Source organism: Bos taurus, chromosome 18 (assembly GCF_002263795.3).
Source record: "Bos taurus isolate L1 Dominette 01449 registration number 42190680 breed Hereford chromosome 18, ARS-UCD2.0, whole genome shotgun sequence".
Classification (NCBI taxonomy): domain Eukaryota; kingdom Metazoa; phylum Chordata; class Mammalia; order Artiodactyla; family Bovidae; genus Bos; species Bos taurus.
In genome coordinates this window covers 49,489,019-49,505,926 of record NC_037345.1, presented here as the reverse complement: position 1 = coordinate 49,505,926, position 16,908 = coordinate 49,489,019, and the positions used below count along the sequence as shown (strand labels likewise).

At 48.1% G+C, this 16,908-nt stretch overlaps 1 protein-coding gene and 1 long non-coding RNA gene across 2 annotated transcripts; one reads left to right on the top strand and one right to left on the bottom strand.

The window, feature by feature from the left end:
- Nucleotides 1-8: 8 nt before the first annotated feature.
- LOC104974868 (uncharacterized) lies at nt 9-10,484 on the top strand. The gene is made up of 3 exons (XR_812821.4): nt 9-935; nt 3,489-3,679; nt 9,842-10,484. It is a non-coding gene; the product is annotated as an uncharacterized lncRNA (long non-coding RNA).
- PSMC4 (proteasome 26S subunit, ATPase 4) lies at nt 5,997-16,858 on the bottom strand. Its single transcript, NM_001035083.1, is given in 11 exon segments — nt 5,997-6,231; nt 6,418-6,473; nt 6,697-6,865; nt 7,008-7,084; nt 7,170-7,337; nt 10,744-10,837; nt 10,941-11,050; nt 11,132-11,278; nt 14,736-14,922; nt 15,789-15,887; nt 16,781-16,858. Coding segments are annotated over 11 exon segments (1,257 nt in total). The 5' UTR covers nt 16,817-16,858; the 3' UTR covers nt 5,997-6,117.
- Nucleotides 16,859-16,908: the final 50 nt, after the last annotated feature.

Genomic DNA, 16,908 nt, shown 5'->3' with positions numbered 1-16,908 from the left:
GACACGATAGCCGACTCCTAGGATCAGAGGTAAGGGGATGCTGTGGTTCTGAAAAATGCAGCAGCACCCACATTGCCTCCAAGTAAGGACCCCTCTCACCATTTCCTCCCAGGAGTCTGTTTCGGAGACACTTTTAGCTCTAAAAGCCCCATCCCAAGCCCAGGACTGTGCCTTCTTGCTGGGAACCTTCATCCTGGGGTTCAATCTTGGACTTTTCTCTTGGGGACATAGCTCTGTGCAGACACCAGGGCTGAGGGGAGGGAGGGGAAGGCAGCAAGAGCGTGGGTCAGTCACACTCGTCACTGAACCAAGTACCAGTATCAGACTGACAACCGCACCCACCGACAGGAGGCCTGACTTTGTCCTGCACACACACACACACACACACACACACACACCACACGCACACACTCACAGTCACACAATCCCTTTCCTCTTCTCCTCCTGCCCGCACAGGCCTGAGGCTGCAGGCAGAAGAGGCTCCCTGGGGTCCTCACTTTGGGCGGCATCTCCATCCCCACTCCGGACAAATCCTGCTTCTCCTCACCTAGCACCAACTTCTCCCCCGGCTTCTACTAGCTCACCTGCGGTGGCTGGGCTACCCAGAAAGCACGGTTGGGAGCCCTCGGGGTGGAAGTTTACACCCTCCCCCTGGGCCTTCTGGGAAATGTAGTCCACGGTCGGTAGCCGGTGGGCTTGGGCTCTGAGTGTGCAGGCGCAGACACGCTCGGACGGGGCGGCTCTCCTCCCGGACTCTGGTACCCGCATTCTCGCGCGGTGAGCTGACAGAACTCACCCGGGAGCAGTCCCGGCTATGCGAGCCTCGACAGCCCTCCAGACAATGGAGTCCACAGTCTTGACAGCCGAGTGCGTCCGTGGTGCCGCCCTGAGGCCGACCGCGTGCCAGGCGGATTCTGTCAGATTCTTCCCTCGAGGTAGTTCCGGCGCGTGGTTCACAGGCGTGTGTCCCTATGTACTGGCCTCGTGAGCGTGTGTACATGTGTGTGTTTGCCGCTGTGAGGGTTGCGGGACCGACTGTGCCTTCGGCTGAGAATGAGTTGTGTTTCTGCGTGTGTGTAATTCTTTGAGTGCCAGACGGCGTGTGCTGAAGCAGCACCTAACTGGAAGGAGTCCACGGCCTGGAGTGTGATTCGTGACTGAGCAGTGAGGTGAGAGGCGCGGTGGAGACCGTGGCTGTGCTGGAGTGTAACTGGGGTGATGTGTGTGTGATGGGGTGGGTATGCGGGTTGCTGTGTGGCGGGGGTGGTTGAGCGGCCGGTGCAAGTCAGGCTATGTGGAGATAGGTCCGTGAATCTGAGTGTCTGCGTGTGGTACTTCACGGGTGCCAGTGGCCTTGTGACTGGTACGCGTGTGTGATCGTATGAGCCACAGATCTATTATAAAAAGAATACGTTGCATCTTCTTGCAGCATCAGCTGTGTTTCACGACTTGAGCAGAAGATTTGTCATTTATCTGTCAAACAATTTTGCCTGTTTGTATAGAATGAATGGACTTCCCTAGTAGCTCAGAAGGTAAAGCATCCGGCTGCAACGCAGGAGACCCGGGTTGGATCCCTGGGTCAGGAAGATCCCCTGGAGAAGGGCATGGCAACCCACTCAAATATTCTTGCCAGGAGAACTCCATGGACAGAGGAGCCTGGCTGGCTACAGTCCATGGAGTTCCAAAGAGTCGGACTCAACTGAGTGACTAACACACACATAGAATTGAATGAATTTTTTCATAGAGAAAAATGGAAAATCATAGTAATTTTTTTTAATATGAAGGAATTCTTTCCACTCTTCTGTGATGTTATGGGTCTGTGGCAGATACTTTTGAGAATCTTGGACTGAAAAAATATTTCACTTTATGCTTGGGAAGGCAGTGTGCCATAAAATAGTGAGCCCACAATTAGTCAGATGATAACACATTCTGTACTTCCTCTCCCCTTTCTGAGCAATTCAGTCCTAAAGCTGTAAGATGGGCTTGGAGCCTGAGCAGGATGAGGAGGGTGGTCATGCAGGGAGTGGCTTGAGGCATTGGGCCTGGGATTCTGATCAAATGTAAGTAAATATATCAAGTGCAATGGGAGTAGCCAAGCTTCTCCCTATCAGCAGGGAACCTCAGACATGGAAAAGGAGATGACTAAAATGAACCTTGGGATGGTAGGTTGAAACTAGATGTAATGGTTTGAACTCACAATTATCTATATGGTTCTTGGCCTTCCCCAATCAATAGAAATTGACTAAAGGCCAGACAAGAAATTCACACAAGGCTTTACTGGGGCTCCTGCGGGCTGCAGTAGGGAGCATGACAGGTTCCCCTGTTTGCTCCCTAAGGGGTGGGTGTGAGCTCGTTTCTTATATGGGGTGAGGGTAGGGGTGTGTCCAGGGGTCAGACTGGAGGGGTAGCTTAGGTGGTTTGCCCACCCTCTAGTGGTGTTGAGTGCAGGGGGGCATGTGCAGTAACCCTGCTTTTGCTTCCAGCTCTTCAGAAATGGCATTTGGGGTTTGGGGGGCAGTTTTTTTTTTTTTTTTCTTTTTTATCTTTTGGTCCAGAATTTGCCTGTGTATGCACAGTTATTTGTAGTCCCATATAGTTTCTTTGTATTTTGTAGCTCAAGGAGAGGTGTGTCCAGGTGCAAGCGTTGTAGTACTGAAGCAGAGGGCCCCAGGCCTGTCTCAGATTGATATAAAAATTAGTGAGGCTGACATGGAAGACTGTTTAAGTCACCTGGGATGGCTGTAGTGTGATCTGTGGCATCATGACATGGCTTCTGGTCTGTGGTGATGTTTGTCATGTTGCTGCATTTGTACAGAGTCATTTTTGATCAATCAAGTCCTTTTTAACAACTTAGCAGTACATGTACTGTAGTCTCATCTGAGGTATGCTTACTGATCCTGGTTGTACTCAAAGGAAGTGTTACTAAAGAATACATGAGGGACTTCCCTGGTGGCCCAGGGATTAAGAATCCATCTTGCAATGCGGGATGTGGGTTCAATCCCTGGTCAGGGAACTTGGAGCCTTTGTGCTGTGGAGCAACTAAGCCCGAGCACCACAACTAGAGTCCGTGTACCAAAACGAAAGATCCCACATGAGGCAGCAAAGATCTCGCGTGCTGCAACTAAGACCCGATGCAGCCAAATAATAATAATAAAAAAGAATAGGTATATATGAAACCTGGGGAAATGATCAACATTTGTCTGAACTGTTGTTCTGTCAAGCCAGGGTACACTCCCCATTGTAGGAACTGCAGAGGTATTCACAAAATGGATCATTACTGCTCCTGGGCAAAGAGTTTTATAGGAATTTCTTTTTCAGTGGAAACCTACCACCTGGTCCTTGGATGATGGTTACACAAGTGTTCTATTTATAATAAGTTGTTACATTACACATTTGTATTTTGGGCTCCTTTATGTGTATTATTATAATTAAAACAATTAAAAACAAAAAGGCTTACATGTATTTTTTTCTTTCTCTTGTCTTTGCAGAGCAGACAGAGAAAAGGGATCTGTTTCCCTTAGAAGGAAAACATTTGCTTTCAAGACTCCACTTCCAATGTGTTCACGTGTCGGGCTGTTCAGCAAACTGGCCTTACTTTTTCCTTCATAATGCAGTAGCATGTAGCTGAGAACAGAAAAAAGCAGTCCCTGACATCCAGGAACTGGCCTGACACTTACAGGTAGGCCTCAGTGGTATTGAAAGATAGCTTAGTGCTCACAGCTGAGCCACATTATCCTGTTGGACATAAGCAGTCTCACAGAACATCAGCATCAGGGTCACTCAGACCATAATGATGGGGGGCCACTTTATAATTTTGTCTAAGCATAGACAACAAGGTTGCTAGGCAACCCTCAAAATATACCAGATATCCCTTCTTCCAGCTAATGTGAGTGGCTACTACTTTTTACCTCTAATTGGTAAAAAGGAGTAGCTTCACACTAGTCTGCTGTCATTTCTGGGGTACATGGCTTTGGTTTTTTCCCAGTCTCTTTGCCCTTTATCACTGATGTTTACAATGTGTTTTATCCCTTTGTGACAGGACCCAGGGATCACTCCTGCGTTTAAATTAGGTACTTAACAACAGTAACAAAGCCATGCAAAAAAAAAAAAAAAAAAAATGGATTTTACAAGTCCTCTTGAAGGAGGGAAAGAAAGGAAGGAAACTGCTGAAGTGAGGTTGGATCCTCAGGTCAGGAAGATCCCTTGGAGGAGGAAATGGCAACCCACTCCAGTATTCTTGCCTGGGAAATCCTTTGGACAGAGGAGCCTAGCGGGCTGCACTCCATGGGGTCCCAAGAGTTGGACACGACTGAGCAACTAAGCAACAACAAACCTAATTCAAGTATAGGACTTCCCTGGTGGTCCAGTGGTTAACACACCACATTTCCAGTGCAGGGGCAGGGGTTCGATCCCTGGTGGGGGAACTAAGATCCTACATACCATGTGGCACAGCCGAAAAAAAAAGGTCAAGTATATATTGAGTACAAAGTGTATTAGAAAAAAAGCATTCTCATGGCACACTTACCCTGTATTTCCCTGTCTACTTCCAAGAGGCAAGGACCTCTCATCCTTTTGTTTCTTTTGCAACTTACTTCCATTATTTCTAAACTATATGCTTTTGTAAACTCATCAGTTTTGATATTAGGTGCTACTGAATATGAACGGTGAAGACTTCAGGTGTCTTAACAATCCACTTTCCTCTTGATCATGCTGCTTGGTTTCCTCAGAAGGAATCCTTCAGTTGCCTGCCCAGGGCACTTATATCTCATCTTCAGCATGGCCCCTGTCTCATCCTTGCCCCAGGTACACCATCCCGGAAACTGATGGCCCAGCCTCTGCAGAGTAAATCTGAGGTCTTCAGCCAGGCTGGGGAAGGGTCACAGGGCCTGGAGTACCAATAGCTCATTTGTTTCCTGCACACTCAGTGTATCAGTTCTGGTTTTTATGTAGCCTTTCAGGCAATCCTCCTGTTTCCTGCCCTCACCTTCAGAACCTGGCCCCTCTGGTTTCTGGACTTCCCAGTCGTTCAGGTTCATGTTTCCTCAGATCTGCTACATCAACAAGCGTATCTTTGCGTCTTTTCAAAATTGTTTCATTGCCATCTCCTCCCTCCTTCTGTGTCCACGAGAATTTATAACCTACTTTTGTTTTCGTGAGATGTCAGGAGGGAGGAAGAATTAACTTCTCTGCTCAACCTGCCATGCTTATCTACAGAGGAATCACCCGTCTCTTCAAGGACCTGATTCCTCGACTGTTTCTCCTTATACCTTCTTACCATCTCACTCCCAACTATATGGTGACATTCACACATTTGTCCAAGGAACATGAACTGAATGTCTGCCATGTGTGGGAGCTGAGACTTGAATTGTGATCAAGCTACAATCCCTGATTACGAGGGAGTCTAGTCTGGAGGAGGCAAATGTAAGAAGTCCCAAGCAGAGAATGTGCACGGTGCAAGGGCAGCATAGGGAAAGGGTTACTTCCCTTTGGGGTATCGGGGAAGACTCCCCAGAAGGAGAGGGGTCTAAACAGAGACGTCAAGAGAAAGTGGGAACTGATCCCACCAAACACATCTGTGCCCCAGTGAAATGGTAGGAAGAGCCAGAGACATTCACAGAACTCAGGCGTCCAACTTTCCCCTTGCCCCCTCATCCCTGCTCCAGGGGACTCTACTGGGTGGTTCCTCTGTCCTTGATACATACTGAGTGTAAAGAAGGTAGGAATTGCCCAAAACTTGAATGGTCTTCTACCTGTAGGAAATGTGGGTGAGGAGATTATAGAGGCTTTATTTTATGGTCATGGGCTGTTCATTTTCCATCCTTTTCCCCAAATTTCTGGAGAAATTTAGTATGAATTCTTTACTTCTCCCTCAAGCTGTTACCCAAGCCACGTACCTCAACTGCCTATCTGTCAGGAGAGCAGGAGGGGCACAGAGGATCCTATTAAAGTACCAGCTTCTCCAAAGGAGTTAAACTTGTAAGGAGAAATTAAACACATTCAGTCATATTTGTTTAATGAATAAATCAATCCTGGGTAAAGAGGAAAGAGAACTAGGTTTGGGGAAAGAGGCTGGGGAGGTGAGAGAAGCCCCCAGCCCCTGTGGTTTGGGTAGAGGGGTCATTTGTAAAATTCATGCTCCTGTTCGTCTTTCTTGATGACTGTCTTGTACGCTTTCTCGAAGTCCTTGGCCAAAACAATGTAGCGATTCTCTCGGACAGCCAGCATCCCGCTCTGTCAAGGGATAAGAGTTAAAACCTACTCCTTGCACTCCCCGCCTCCGGTGATGGTGCAGGAAGACACAGACGCAGCCCAAGACCCAGGGTGGCAATGAGGACAGAAGGACCGCGGCAGAGTGGTTTCAAGAGGAAGGGTCTTCACACATACCCCTGCCCAATCTAGACAGAAACCATCACTCACCTCCTGACAGATGGAGTTGATATCAGCTCCTGAAATCTTATCTGGTCTAGCCACATCTGTGGCAGATGTGTTAAGGAAACCATCCCCTGCATGACAGGGTTAACGCCCAGAGCCAGAAGTTGCCCAGAGCCAGAAGTTGTTCGTGGGCTGTCTTTGTTATCAGCCCCTTCCCCAAACCTTGGTCTCCCACCTGCTCAATCTGGATGGTGGTGATGGCAGAGGTGGAGATACAACCCCCCTTCCCAACGGTGACCTCCCCTTGCTTCTAGAGGAGGATACAATCTTCCAAGTCAACCTCCTCAGAGAGATTCATCTTGCTGGTGATAGTAGAGAAAATCAGTCTCTTCTGGCGGCGGTCAGGGAGTGGAAATTCAATTTTACGGTCAAGGCGTCCCGGCCGCAGCAGGGCAGGATCCAGGGTGTCTGCTCTGTTTGTGGCCATGATCACCTGGCATCGGGGACAGGCCAGCTCAGACCTCTGTCCCTTCTATACTCTCCCTCCCACTGCAATAGCTATCCCCTCATAGGCCAGTCTCCATCTTTCCCTGATTCCCACACCACACCTCCCCTGCCCATCCTGAATCCCAAACCTTGACGTTGACATTCTGGTCGAATCCATCCATTTGATTCAGTAGCTCCAGTAGGATTCTCTGAACCTCCCTGTCAGCTGGAGAGTATAAAACATGGTCAGCTCAGGGCATCCCGTAGGCAAGGCTGCCCAAGACCCCAGGCCCTGTGTAGGCATCACTCACCCCCTGTCTGGGCATCAAATCTCTTGGTGGCGATGGCATCAATCTCATCTATGAAGATGATGGCAGGTGCGTTCTCCTTGGCCAGGCGGAACACGTCCCGGACCATGCGAGGGCCCTCGCCCAGGTACTTCTGTACGAACTCTGAGCCCACGACGCGGATGAATGCAGCTGATGGCAGGATGACAGGGGTCAGACGAGAATGGGACTCCTGCCTGCAGGGCCCCGTACTACTTTAACTGAAACTGAGCATTCCTTGAGGACATCCGTTTCTTTGGTTGGCCACTCCAAGTGGTCAGGTCATTCTCTCATGACCTGGGCAGGGTCCTAGATCCAGTCAGGAGGACCAGCTACTCACTCGTACCCCTCAGAGACCCAGCAGCCCAGATCGTGACTCCTGCCTATGGATGTGCCAATTTTTGGCCCAACATTTAAAAATCAGGATATTTTTAAAAAAATGTGTCTGTACTCCAACATGCCTATAAAATAGAGCTAGAGACATTAATGGAATCCACTGTATATTAAAAAAAAAAAAAAGTGGATTTTCAGAGTGCTTAAAAAACCAGCAAGAAAACAGGCTTTTCATACACTAAGGCATCATGTTGCCTCACCAAGAGCTCAGTTCCATTTGCTCAAAGGACCCACCTTTGAATATCATGCAAGAGTCAGGAACCAGGAGCACATATTCTGACATAACAGGTGGCAATGGGGTTGACAACAGGTTTGTTCTGGGCCTGCCTCTCCTTTCTATCTTTTCTTAGAGTTTAACTTGTTTGTTAGTGTCTGGATGTGGCGTTGTGTTGCACGGAGCAACTTTCAGGACATTCCTTCCAGGTACCACAGAGAAAGGAGACACAGAATCCACTAAGTAGACCTGGTCATAAACTAGGAGTTGTGCAGCTTGTAGCCCTGTCCTTCTCTAATATGGTGGCTACTGAGCAAATGAAATGTGGTTGGTCCAAACAAAATGAGATGTACTCTAAGTGTGAAATACATACCAGACTTCAAAAGACAGTACCAAAAAAAGTAAACATCTCAATAAATGGCCATCAACAAATGAATGAACAGACAAAATATGCTTTATACATACAGTGGAATATGATTTGGCCTTTAAAAGGAAGTAAGTTCTGACACATTCCAACATGGGTGAGCCCTGAAGACATTATGCTAAGTGGAAGCAGGCAGTCACAAAAAGATAAATACCGTATGACTCATCCACATATATGAGGTGCCCAGAACAGGCAAATTCAGAGACTGAAAGTAGAATAGAGGGTTATCAGGGATGGTGGGAAGGGAGAAATAGGGAATTATTGTTTAATGAGTACAGAGTTACAGTTTGGGATGATGAACAAGTTCTGGAAATGGATAGTGGTGGTGACTGCACAGGACTGTGAATGCACTTGATGTCACTTGTAAATTGTACACTCACAAAGTGGTTAAAATAATAAATTTTACATTACATATATTTTACTACAATGAAAAAATTATAGAAAAAACTCAAATTTCCTATCTGCTACATGTTAAAATAACATTTTGAATATACCAATTAAATAAGAAATAGATATATTTTAGACTTAGAAAATCTGTGTATAACTTTATAGCTGGCCCTCCGTATCTGCAGTTTTGCATCTATTCATCCAACCATGCATCGTGTGAAAAAATCTGGGTACAAGTGAACCCTCAGAGTTCAAGCCTCTATTGTTCCAGGGCCGTATTTCTATTGAACTCGGCCTGTCTACAACCACCTTGCTCTCAGGACAACAGCCAAACTCTCTTATATTAGCACTAAGATGATTTATATTCATGCCCTTTCTGACCTCTTCAGCCTCATCTTCTGGTCCCCCAGCCCCTCCTTCAGTTATTCTCTGAACACCTACCACAATTCAGCTACTGGGTGGGCACTGGAAACACAAAAGGACAAAATCACCAGTTCCCTGCCCCCAGAGAGTCACGGTCTACTCACCACTACTCGTGACTCCCTAGATAAGTTCTTTTCCATTCCCTGGTCTTCACAAATGCTATTCCCTCTCCTTACAGAGTGCCTGGCAGACTCCTCACACCTCTCTTCTGGGACCCCTCTCTGAGAGGCCTATGCAGAATGGATTGACAACCCTCCTGGAGGCTATCCCACTACCTTCCTTGCTTTCCTGAGGCATTTGCTACTCTGTAGACTGTCCCCACCCAGGCTCACTTCCTACCATGACCCCTTGCTCACGTGGCTTCAACTATAGGGGCCTCCTCACTGTTCTGGGACATTAAGCACATACCTGCCTCAAGGCCTTTGCACCAGCGAAGTCCCTCAGCCTGACACACTCCGTCCCCCAGATGTTCACATGACTCACTCTCTCAAAAGCGTATTCTAGGTCTTTACATAAATGTCACCTCAGAAAAGTCTTCTCTGACCACCTCCAGTCCTGGCACATAAAGCTACAGCCCCTGTTTTTCCCTATCTCCCTGCCTCTTAATTATTTTCTTCAGGCGTTTAGCACCATATGACATATGACCTATTCATTCATCTGTTCAAGTACTTCCTCAACTAAGACATCAGCTCTATGAGGTATGGAGACTTTGTTCTCTTCACAGCCATGTCTTCCGCACCTAGGACACAGCTTGTTGTGTATCAGGTGCTCAATAAATATTGAGTGACTAAGTGTTTATTGTCCTTTTTTCCTCAGCCAAACTGGGAAACTCTCCAATGCAGGGGACGTGTCTGGCTCATCTCTCTATCCCAGCACCGGGGACTGCAGAAGTTCAATGAGCTGCTAAACCAATGAATGATCACGACAATGGCTAATATTTACTATACTTGCTATGCGCCAAGGTACAGTTTTAGAAGCTTTATATTGGTTTAATCCTCTGAATAATCCAGAAAATTAGGAAATGGAGTCACATAGAGGCTAACTTGCCAAGAAGTTACACAAACTAACTTACATAAGTAGTACAGCCTTACATAAGAAGTTGTAAGAGGTCCATATTTCAAAAACCCAGGCGGCCTGACCCAGTGCTTACCCACTACTCTCTACTGCTCCCTGGCTTAATATATTAAGATTTTAAGAGTCCTGTTTTTAGGCTTTTTACAAACAGTAATACAGTGACTTTCAGACATCTTTGAAATTTACGAGAAATACATTTGTACAACCACAGCAAATATGTGTATGCATATTTGTGTGCATTAAGTTGCACAAACAATATGAGCTCTTAGTACGTGGGGTGAACTCTGATGTTTTCTGTTCTGTTTTACTTTTTAAAATGCTGGTTAGAACCCATGAATTTGAATTCATAATTACAAACAGGCCATGACCCACCAAAGGAAAACTATGTCATTATTTCATTAATTCTCTCCACAATCATGCTATGAAATGAACGTTTTATTAGATGAGGAAGCTGAGGCACGAGAGTAAAGTCACCTCCCCAGGATGGCATCGCCACTCAGTAAGACACACACTGGGGCTTTGACCCCAGAGCCCACATTCTTAATCACCATGCCACGCTACTTCCTGGGGAGGATGAGAGAGCTGAGGGCAAGGTCGGAAAAGCCCAGAAGACCAGAGCTTGGGGGAGGGGCCAAGCGGCTCACCTGTCGTGTGATGAGCCACAGCCTTTGCTAGCATGGTCTTCCCGCAGCCAGGTGGGCCGTACATGAGGACGCCTCGGGGTGGGTCGATGCCGATCTGAAGCCCAGAGGTGGAGAGAAGGATGAGCCAGGGAGTCCATCACCAGCTGGAGACCTGGTGGACCCGGCCTCTCCCTCCCCTGCCAGATCTGGCTCCTTACCTGCTTGTAGAGCTCGAAGTGTGTGAGTGGGAGCTCCACAGCCTCCCGCACCTCCTGCTTCTGGATGTCCATGCCCCCAATGTCCGCATACATCACGTCTGGCTTCTGATCTGGTGGGAGAGCAGAGCTGGGGCTTCCAGCCTGGCCCGCAGGGTCCCTTCAGGCCTCCCTGGCCCTGGGCTCCCTCTCACCTGAGGTGAGCATCATGATGCTGCTGTCGGCCTCGGGGGGCAGCACGTCCACCAGGGCATTGCTGTGCTTGTGGAGGGCCACCGAGGCGTTGGGCTTGAGCAGCTCCCGGTCAATGGTGCTCAGGATGCGCACATAGTAGTTGGAGCCTTTGTGAAGGACAAGAAGGGAAAGGGGAAAATGAGAAGCCCCAGATTCTACCCCTAACTCTTGAGCTCCGGACCAGGTGACCAGCACCCCCTGGAATGCCTGCCCCTGGATGTCCCCCGGCAGGGCTCACTCACTGTGTCTCAGTGTGCTCTCAGTATCTTCCCCCGAATCTGTGCTCCTCCTCCTGGGTCTCAGTGAGGCCTGTGGTCCCGAGTCACTAAAGAGACCTAAGCCTCGTCCTGGGCTTTTCTCTGTTTCCCTCCACAGCCTGTCAGTCACCATGGCCTTCCACTGGCCTCCTAAAATGTCTCTCCAACCAATCCCTCCGCTCCTCCCCAGGGACCCTGCCCTGATTCAGCACCAACCTCTCCCATCTAATTTATTTATTTATTTGTTTATGGCTACACTGATTCTTTGTTGCTTTCTCTATGAGAGAGCTTTCTCTAGTTGCGGTGAGCAGGGGCTATTCTCTAGTGCAGAGCATGGACTCTAGGGCACACGGGCTTCAGTATTGGGGTGCATGGGCTTAGTTGCCCTGCAGCATGTGGAATATTCCTGGACCAGGGCTTGAACTTGTGTCCCCTGCATTGGCAGGTGGACTCTTTACCACTAGACCAGCAGGGAATTCCTCTTTTCCCATCGAGGTCTCCGCCACAGATTCTTGCTTGCCCAGACTCCTCTATCTCACCTCCCTAGTCCACCTTCTACAGTTATGGTAGTGACACACACATCTCCTTCCAGCCTCAGTGTTTCTCTTGACCTCCAGACTTGGCTGTCCTGTAGCCTCCCAGACACTTCCCTGTGATGTCCCAGGCTGCCCTCATTCTCTCAACAAGGCTGCTTTTCTGCCCATGTTGCCATCTCAGGGACAACCACTGTCCCCGAGTCCAACAGATCAAAGACACACTCACTTTGGATCTCTCCCTCCCTTCACTACCAACTCCAGGGTCCAGTCACACACCTTTCCCCACAAGCTTTACAATCATATGGCTTGATCTAGAGGAGCAGAGGCCAGAAGCAAGAAAAGACAGGTAAGACGCAGGAACAATGACCATCATGAAGGCAGCACCTAGACCCATGTTAATAACAGCAGCTCTCACATAATAACTGAGTCCTAACCAGAGCCCGGAGAAGGCAATGGCACCCCACTCCAGTACTCTTGCCTGGAAAATCCCATGGATGGAGGAGCCTGGTAGGCTGCAGTCCATGGGGTCCCACAGAGTCGGACACGACTGAGCAACTTCACTTTCACTTTTCACTTTCATGCCTTGGAGAAGGAAATGGCAATCCACTCCAGTGTCCTTGCCTAGAGAATCCCAGGGATGGGGGAGCCTGGTGGGCTGCCGTCTATGGGGTCGCACAGAGTCGGACATGACTGAAGCGACTTAGCAGCAGCAGCAGCAGCAGCAGCAACCAGAGCCCAATCTCACTTCACCTATGTTTTCAAATTGCACATCCCAACTCAGTCCCAAAGAAAGGCAATGCCAAAGAACGCTCAAACTACCGCACAATTGCACTCATCTCACATGCTAGTGGAGAAGGCAATGGCACCCCACTCCAGTACTCTTGCCTGGAAAATCCCATGGATGGAGGAGCCTGGTAGGCTGCAGTCCATGGGGTCGCACAGAGTCAGACATAACTGAGTGACTTCACTTTCACTTTTCACTTTCATGCATTGGAGAAGGCAATGGCAACCCACTCCAGTGTTATTGCCTGGAGAATCCCAGGGACCGGGGAGCCTGGTGGGCTACTGTCTATGGGGTCACACAGAGTTGGACACGACTGAAGCGACTTAGCAGCAGCAGCAGCACACGCTAGTAAAATAATGCTCAAAATTCTCCAAGCCAGGCTTCAGCAATACATGAACCGTGAACTTCCAGATGTTCAAGCTGGTTTTAAAAAGGCAGAGGAACCAGAGATCAAATTGCCAACATCCATTGGATCATCGAAAAAGCAAGAGAGTTCCAGAAACACATCTATTTCTGCTTTATTGACTATGCCAAAGCCTTTGACTGTGTGGATCACAATAAACTGTGGAAAATTCTTCAAGAGATGGGAATTACCAGACCACCTGACCTGCCTCTTGAGAAACCTGTATGCAGGTCAGGAAGCAACAGTTAGAAATGGACATGGAACAACACACTGGTTCCAAATAGGAAAAGGAGTATGTCAAGGCTGTATATTGTCACCCTGCTTATTTAACTTATATGCAGAGTACATCATGAGAAACGTTGGGCTGGATGAAGCACAAGCTGGAATCAAGATTGCCAGGAGAAATATCAATAACCTCAGATATGCAGATGACACCACCTTTATGGCAAAGAGCGAAGAAGAACTAAAGAGCCTCTTGATGAAAGTGAAGGAGGAGAGTGAAAAAGTTGGCTTAAAGCTCAAGATTCAGAAAACTAAGATCATGGCATCTGGTCCCATCACTTCATGGCAAATAGATGGGGAAACAGTGGAAACAGTGTCAGACTTTATTTTTGGGGTTCCAAAATCACTGCAGATGGTGACTGCAGCCGTGAAATTAAAAGACGTTTAACTCCTTGGAAGGAAAGTTAGGACCAACCTAGACAACATATTAAAAAGCAGAGACATTACTTTGCTAACAAAGGTCAGTCTATTCAAGGCTACGGTTTTTCCAGTAGTCATGTATGGATGTGAAAGTTGGACTATAAAGAAAGCTGAGTGCCGAAGAACTGAAGCTTTAGAACTGTGGTGTTGGAGAAGACTCTTGAGAGTCCCTTGGACTGCAAGGAGATCCAACCAGTCCATCCTAACGGAGATCAGTCCTGGGTGTTCATTGGAAGGACTGATGTTGAAGCTGAAACTCCAATACTTTGGCCACCTGATGCGAAGAGCTGACTCATTTGAAAAGACCCTCATGCGGGGAAAGATTGAGGTCAGGAGGAGAAGGGGATGACAGAAGATGAGATGTTTGGACGGCATCACTGACTCAATGGACATGAGTTTGGGGAGACTCCAGGAGTTGGTGATGGACAGGGAGGCCTGGCGTGCTGTGGTTCATGGGGTCGCAAAGAGTAGGACACGACTGAGCGACTGAACTGAACTCAACTCATCTCAACTCAGTAGTAGTTGTGAAATCATTTTAGATAGTCATGACCAGAATGCTGTTTAAAACAAAACAGACTGGAACAGAATGGAAAACTAATTAGAGTATCACACCACAGTGAAGCTAAGTATCCTTTGGTCAAACTTTTACTGTATTAGTTATATATACATACTTATAGAGAAGAAAGAAAGGGAGAGTATGTAAAATATGTAAAATATATTTCTACTTTTGCATCAGACTGAAAATACTCTGAAAAACACTATTACACCATCTTCCCTTGTTTGCCCTTGTAAGTTCCTGGCACATGGCAGTAAGTAGTTAACAGCTGTTGAATGGACAGATGGGTAAACCACACCCCCTTCACCCCCACCCCCGCCACACACCTGTGGTGGAGCCCACGATGGCTGTATTCTGATCCACAGCCTCCAGAAACTGCCCGATAACCAATGGGATGCTCTGGATTCGTTTCACCTCCTCCTGGGCATGGAGGAATTCCTTCTTCAGGTTCTTTTGCTCATCCTTGATATACTCCTCCTGCACCTCCAGGAACTCCAGCTCTTGCTGCAGCTTCTGTGAGCAGACAGTGGAGAAGCAGGGGATGGTTCCAGGCCTTGCTGAGCCAAGGAATGAAGGTAGGGGAATTATGGGACGCTGGGCCCTGTGCAGGGTCCAGACTGGTTTTGTTAATTTCTTTTTTTATTGGCATAGTTGATTTACAATGTTGTGTTAGTTTCAGGTATACACCAAAGTGAATCAGTTATACATATGCTATGCTATGCTAAGTCACTTCAGTCGTGTCCGACTCTGTGTGACCCCAGAGACGGCAGCCACCACGCTCCCCGGTCCCTGGGATTCTCCAGGCAAGAACACTGGAGTGGGTTGCCATTTCCTTCTCCAATGCATGAAAGTGAAAAGTGAAAGTGAAGTCGCTCAGTCGTGTCCGACTCTTAGCGACCCCATGGACTGCAGCCTACCAGGCTCCAAACCCACTCTTTTTTCTTAGTTTCTTTTCCCATTTAGGCCATTACAGAGTATAGAGTAGAGTTCCCTGCACTATACAACAGGTTCTTATTCCCTGGTAAAGATGCCCTGGAAAAGGAAATGGTAACATTCTCCAGTATTCTTTTTTATTTATTTTTTAATTGAAGGATAATTGCTTTACATAATTTTGTTGTTTTCTGCCAAATATCAACATGAATCAGCCATAAGTACACATATGTTCCCTCCCTCTTGAACCTCCCTCCCATCTCCCTCCCCATATCACCCCTTTAGGTTATTACTGAGCTCGTTTTGCACTCCAGTATTCTTGCCTGGGAAATCCCATGGACATAGGAACCTGGTGGGCTCCAGTCCATGGGGTCACAAAGAGTCAGACAGGACTTAGTGACTAACGACAACACCAACGTTGATATTTTTCGGACTGGCTTTGAATGTACCTTGTAGCGGCTGTAGAGGTCCTCCAAGTCCTCTGGCTCAGGCCCCAGGAAGGACAGGCCAGTCTGGGGCCGTGACACAGACAGGGCTGGGATCTCATCCTAGGCCACGGAAGGAAACTCAGGTTGGAAGGTCCCCTTATGAAAGAATCTAAAGCCCCCCTCCCCACTTCACCATGAAGTCACTTGGCCCCTAATAGGTTCCTGACATCATTCAGCACCCTAAATAGATCCTGGGAACTTCTCAGCCCCCTAAAGATGTTCCTGAAGTCACCCAGCTCCTAACAAACTCCCTGGTCACACAGCCTTCCAAACAGATCTTCTGGTATCAGATGCCACTTGTAACATGTCCTCAATGTCCCAACTCCCATCTAGGGCCTAAATGTCTGATCAACTCCTTACCAGACCCCAATGCCCTCAACAGGTTCGAAATACTACAGGGATGCCTCAATTGATGGTGAAAGTCACCATGCCTTCATACAGTCCTGGTATTACTCAGTTACCCCCCAAATATCCCTCATGAACTCCAACTCACATTAGGCCCTTATGTCACCCAGCTCCTTGGCAGGCCCCAAACATCACTCGGCCAGATCATAGATATTACTTGGCGCTCCAACACCAACTAAGCCCCAAATATCAGTCAGCTCTCCAGCTCAACCTCATATATCATTCGGCCCCATACCCGAATCCCATACATCACTCACCACCCGACCCACTCCTAATGCCACCGGGCCTAGCTATGTCACAGCATTCCACCTAAACCTCGAAATCTTTCAGCCCCAAAGAACCTCTAGCGTCACCGTTTCCCCAGCCCCGCTTCCCAAGCCCTACTATCATCACTCAGACACCCAGACACCCAGCCCAGGCCTCGGATCGGCACGAAGCTCTCCACTGAGGCCTCCGAAATCACTCAGACCCACGCCTGGATCCCCAAAGTCACTCAATCCCAACCAGGTCGGCTTCGCCCTCTTCCCGCGCCCCACGCCCCACCGGACCTGAGCTTTCTCCACCAGGATACCTATCTCCTCCATAGTGACCAAGCCGGCCTCTGTGTGGCCCGGCCTAATCCAGTCACCGCTTCCGCTGACGCCACCGGAAAGCAAGGCCTGGATGGGTTCTGGGA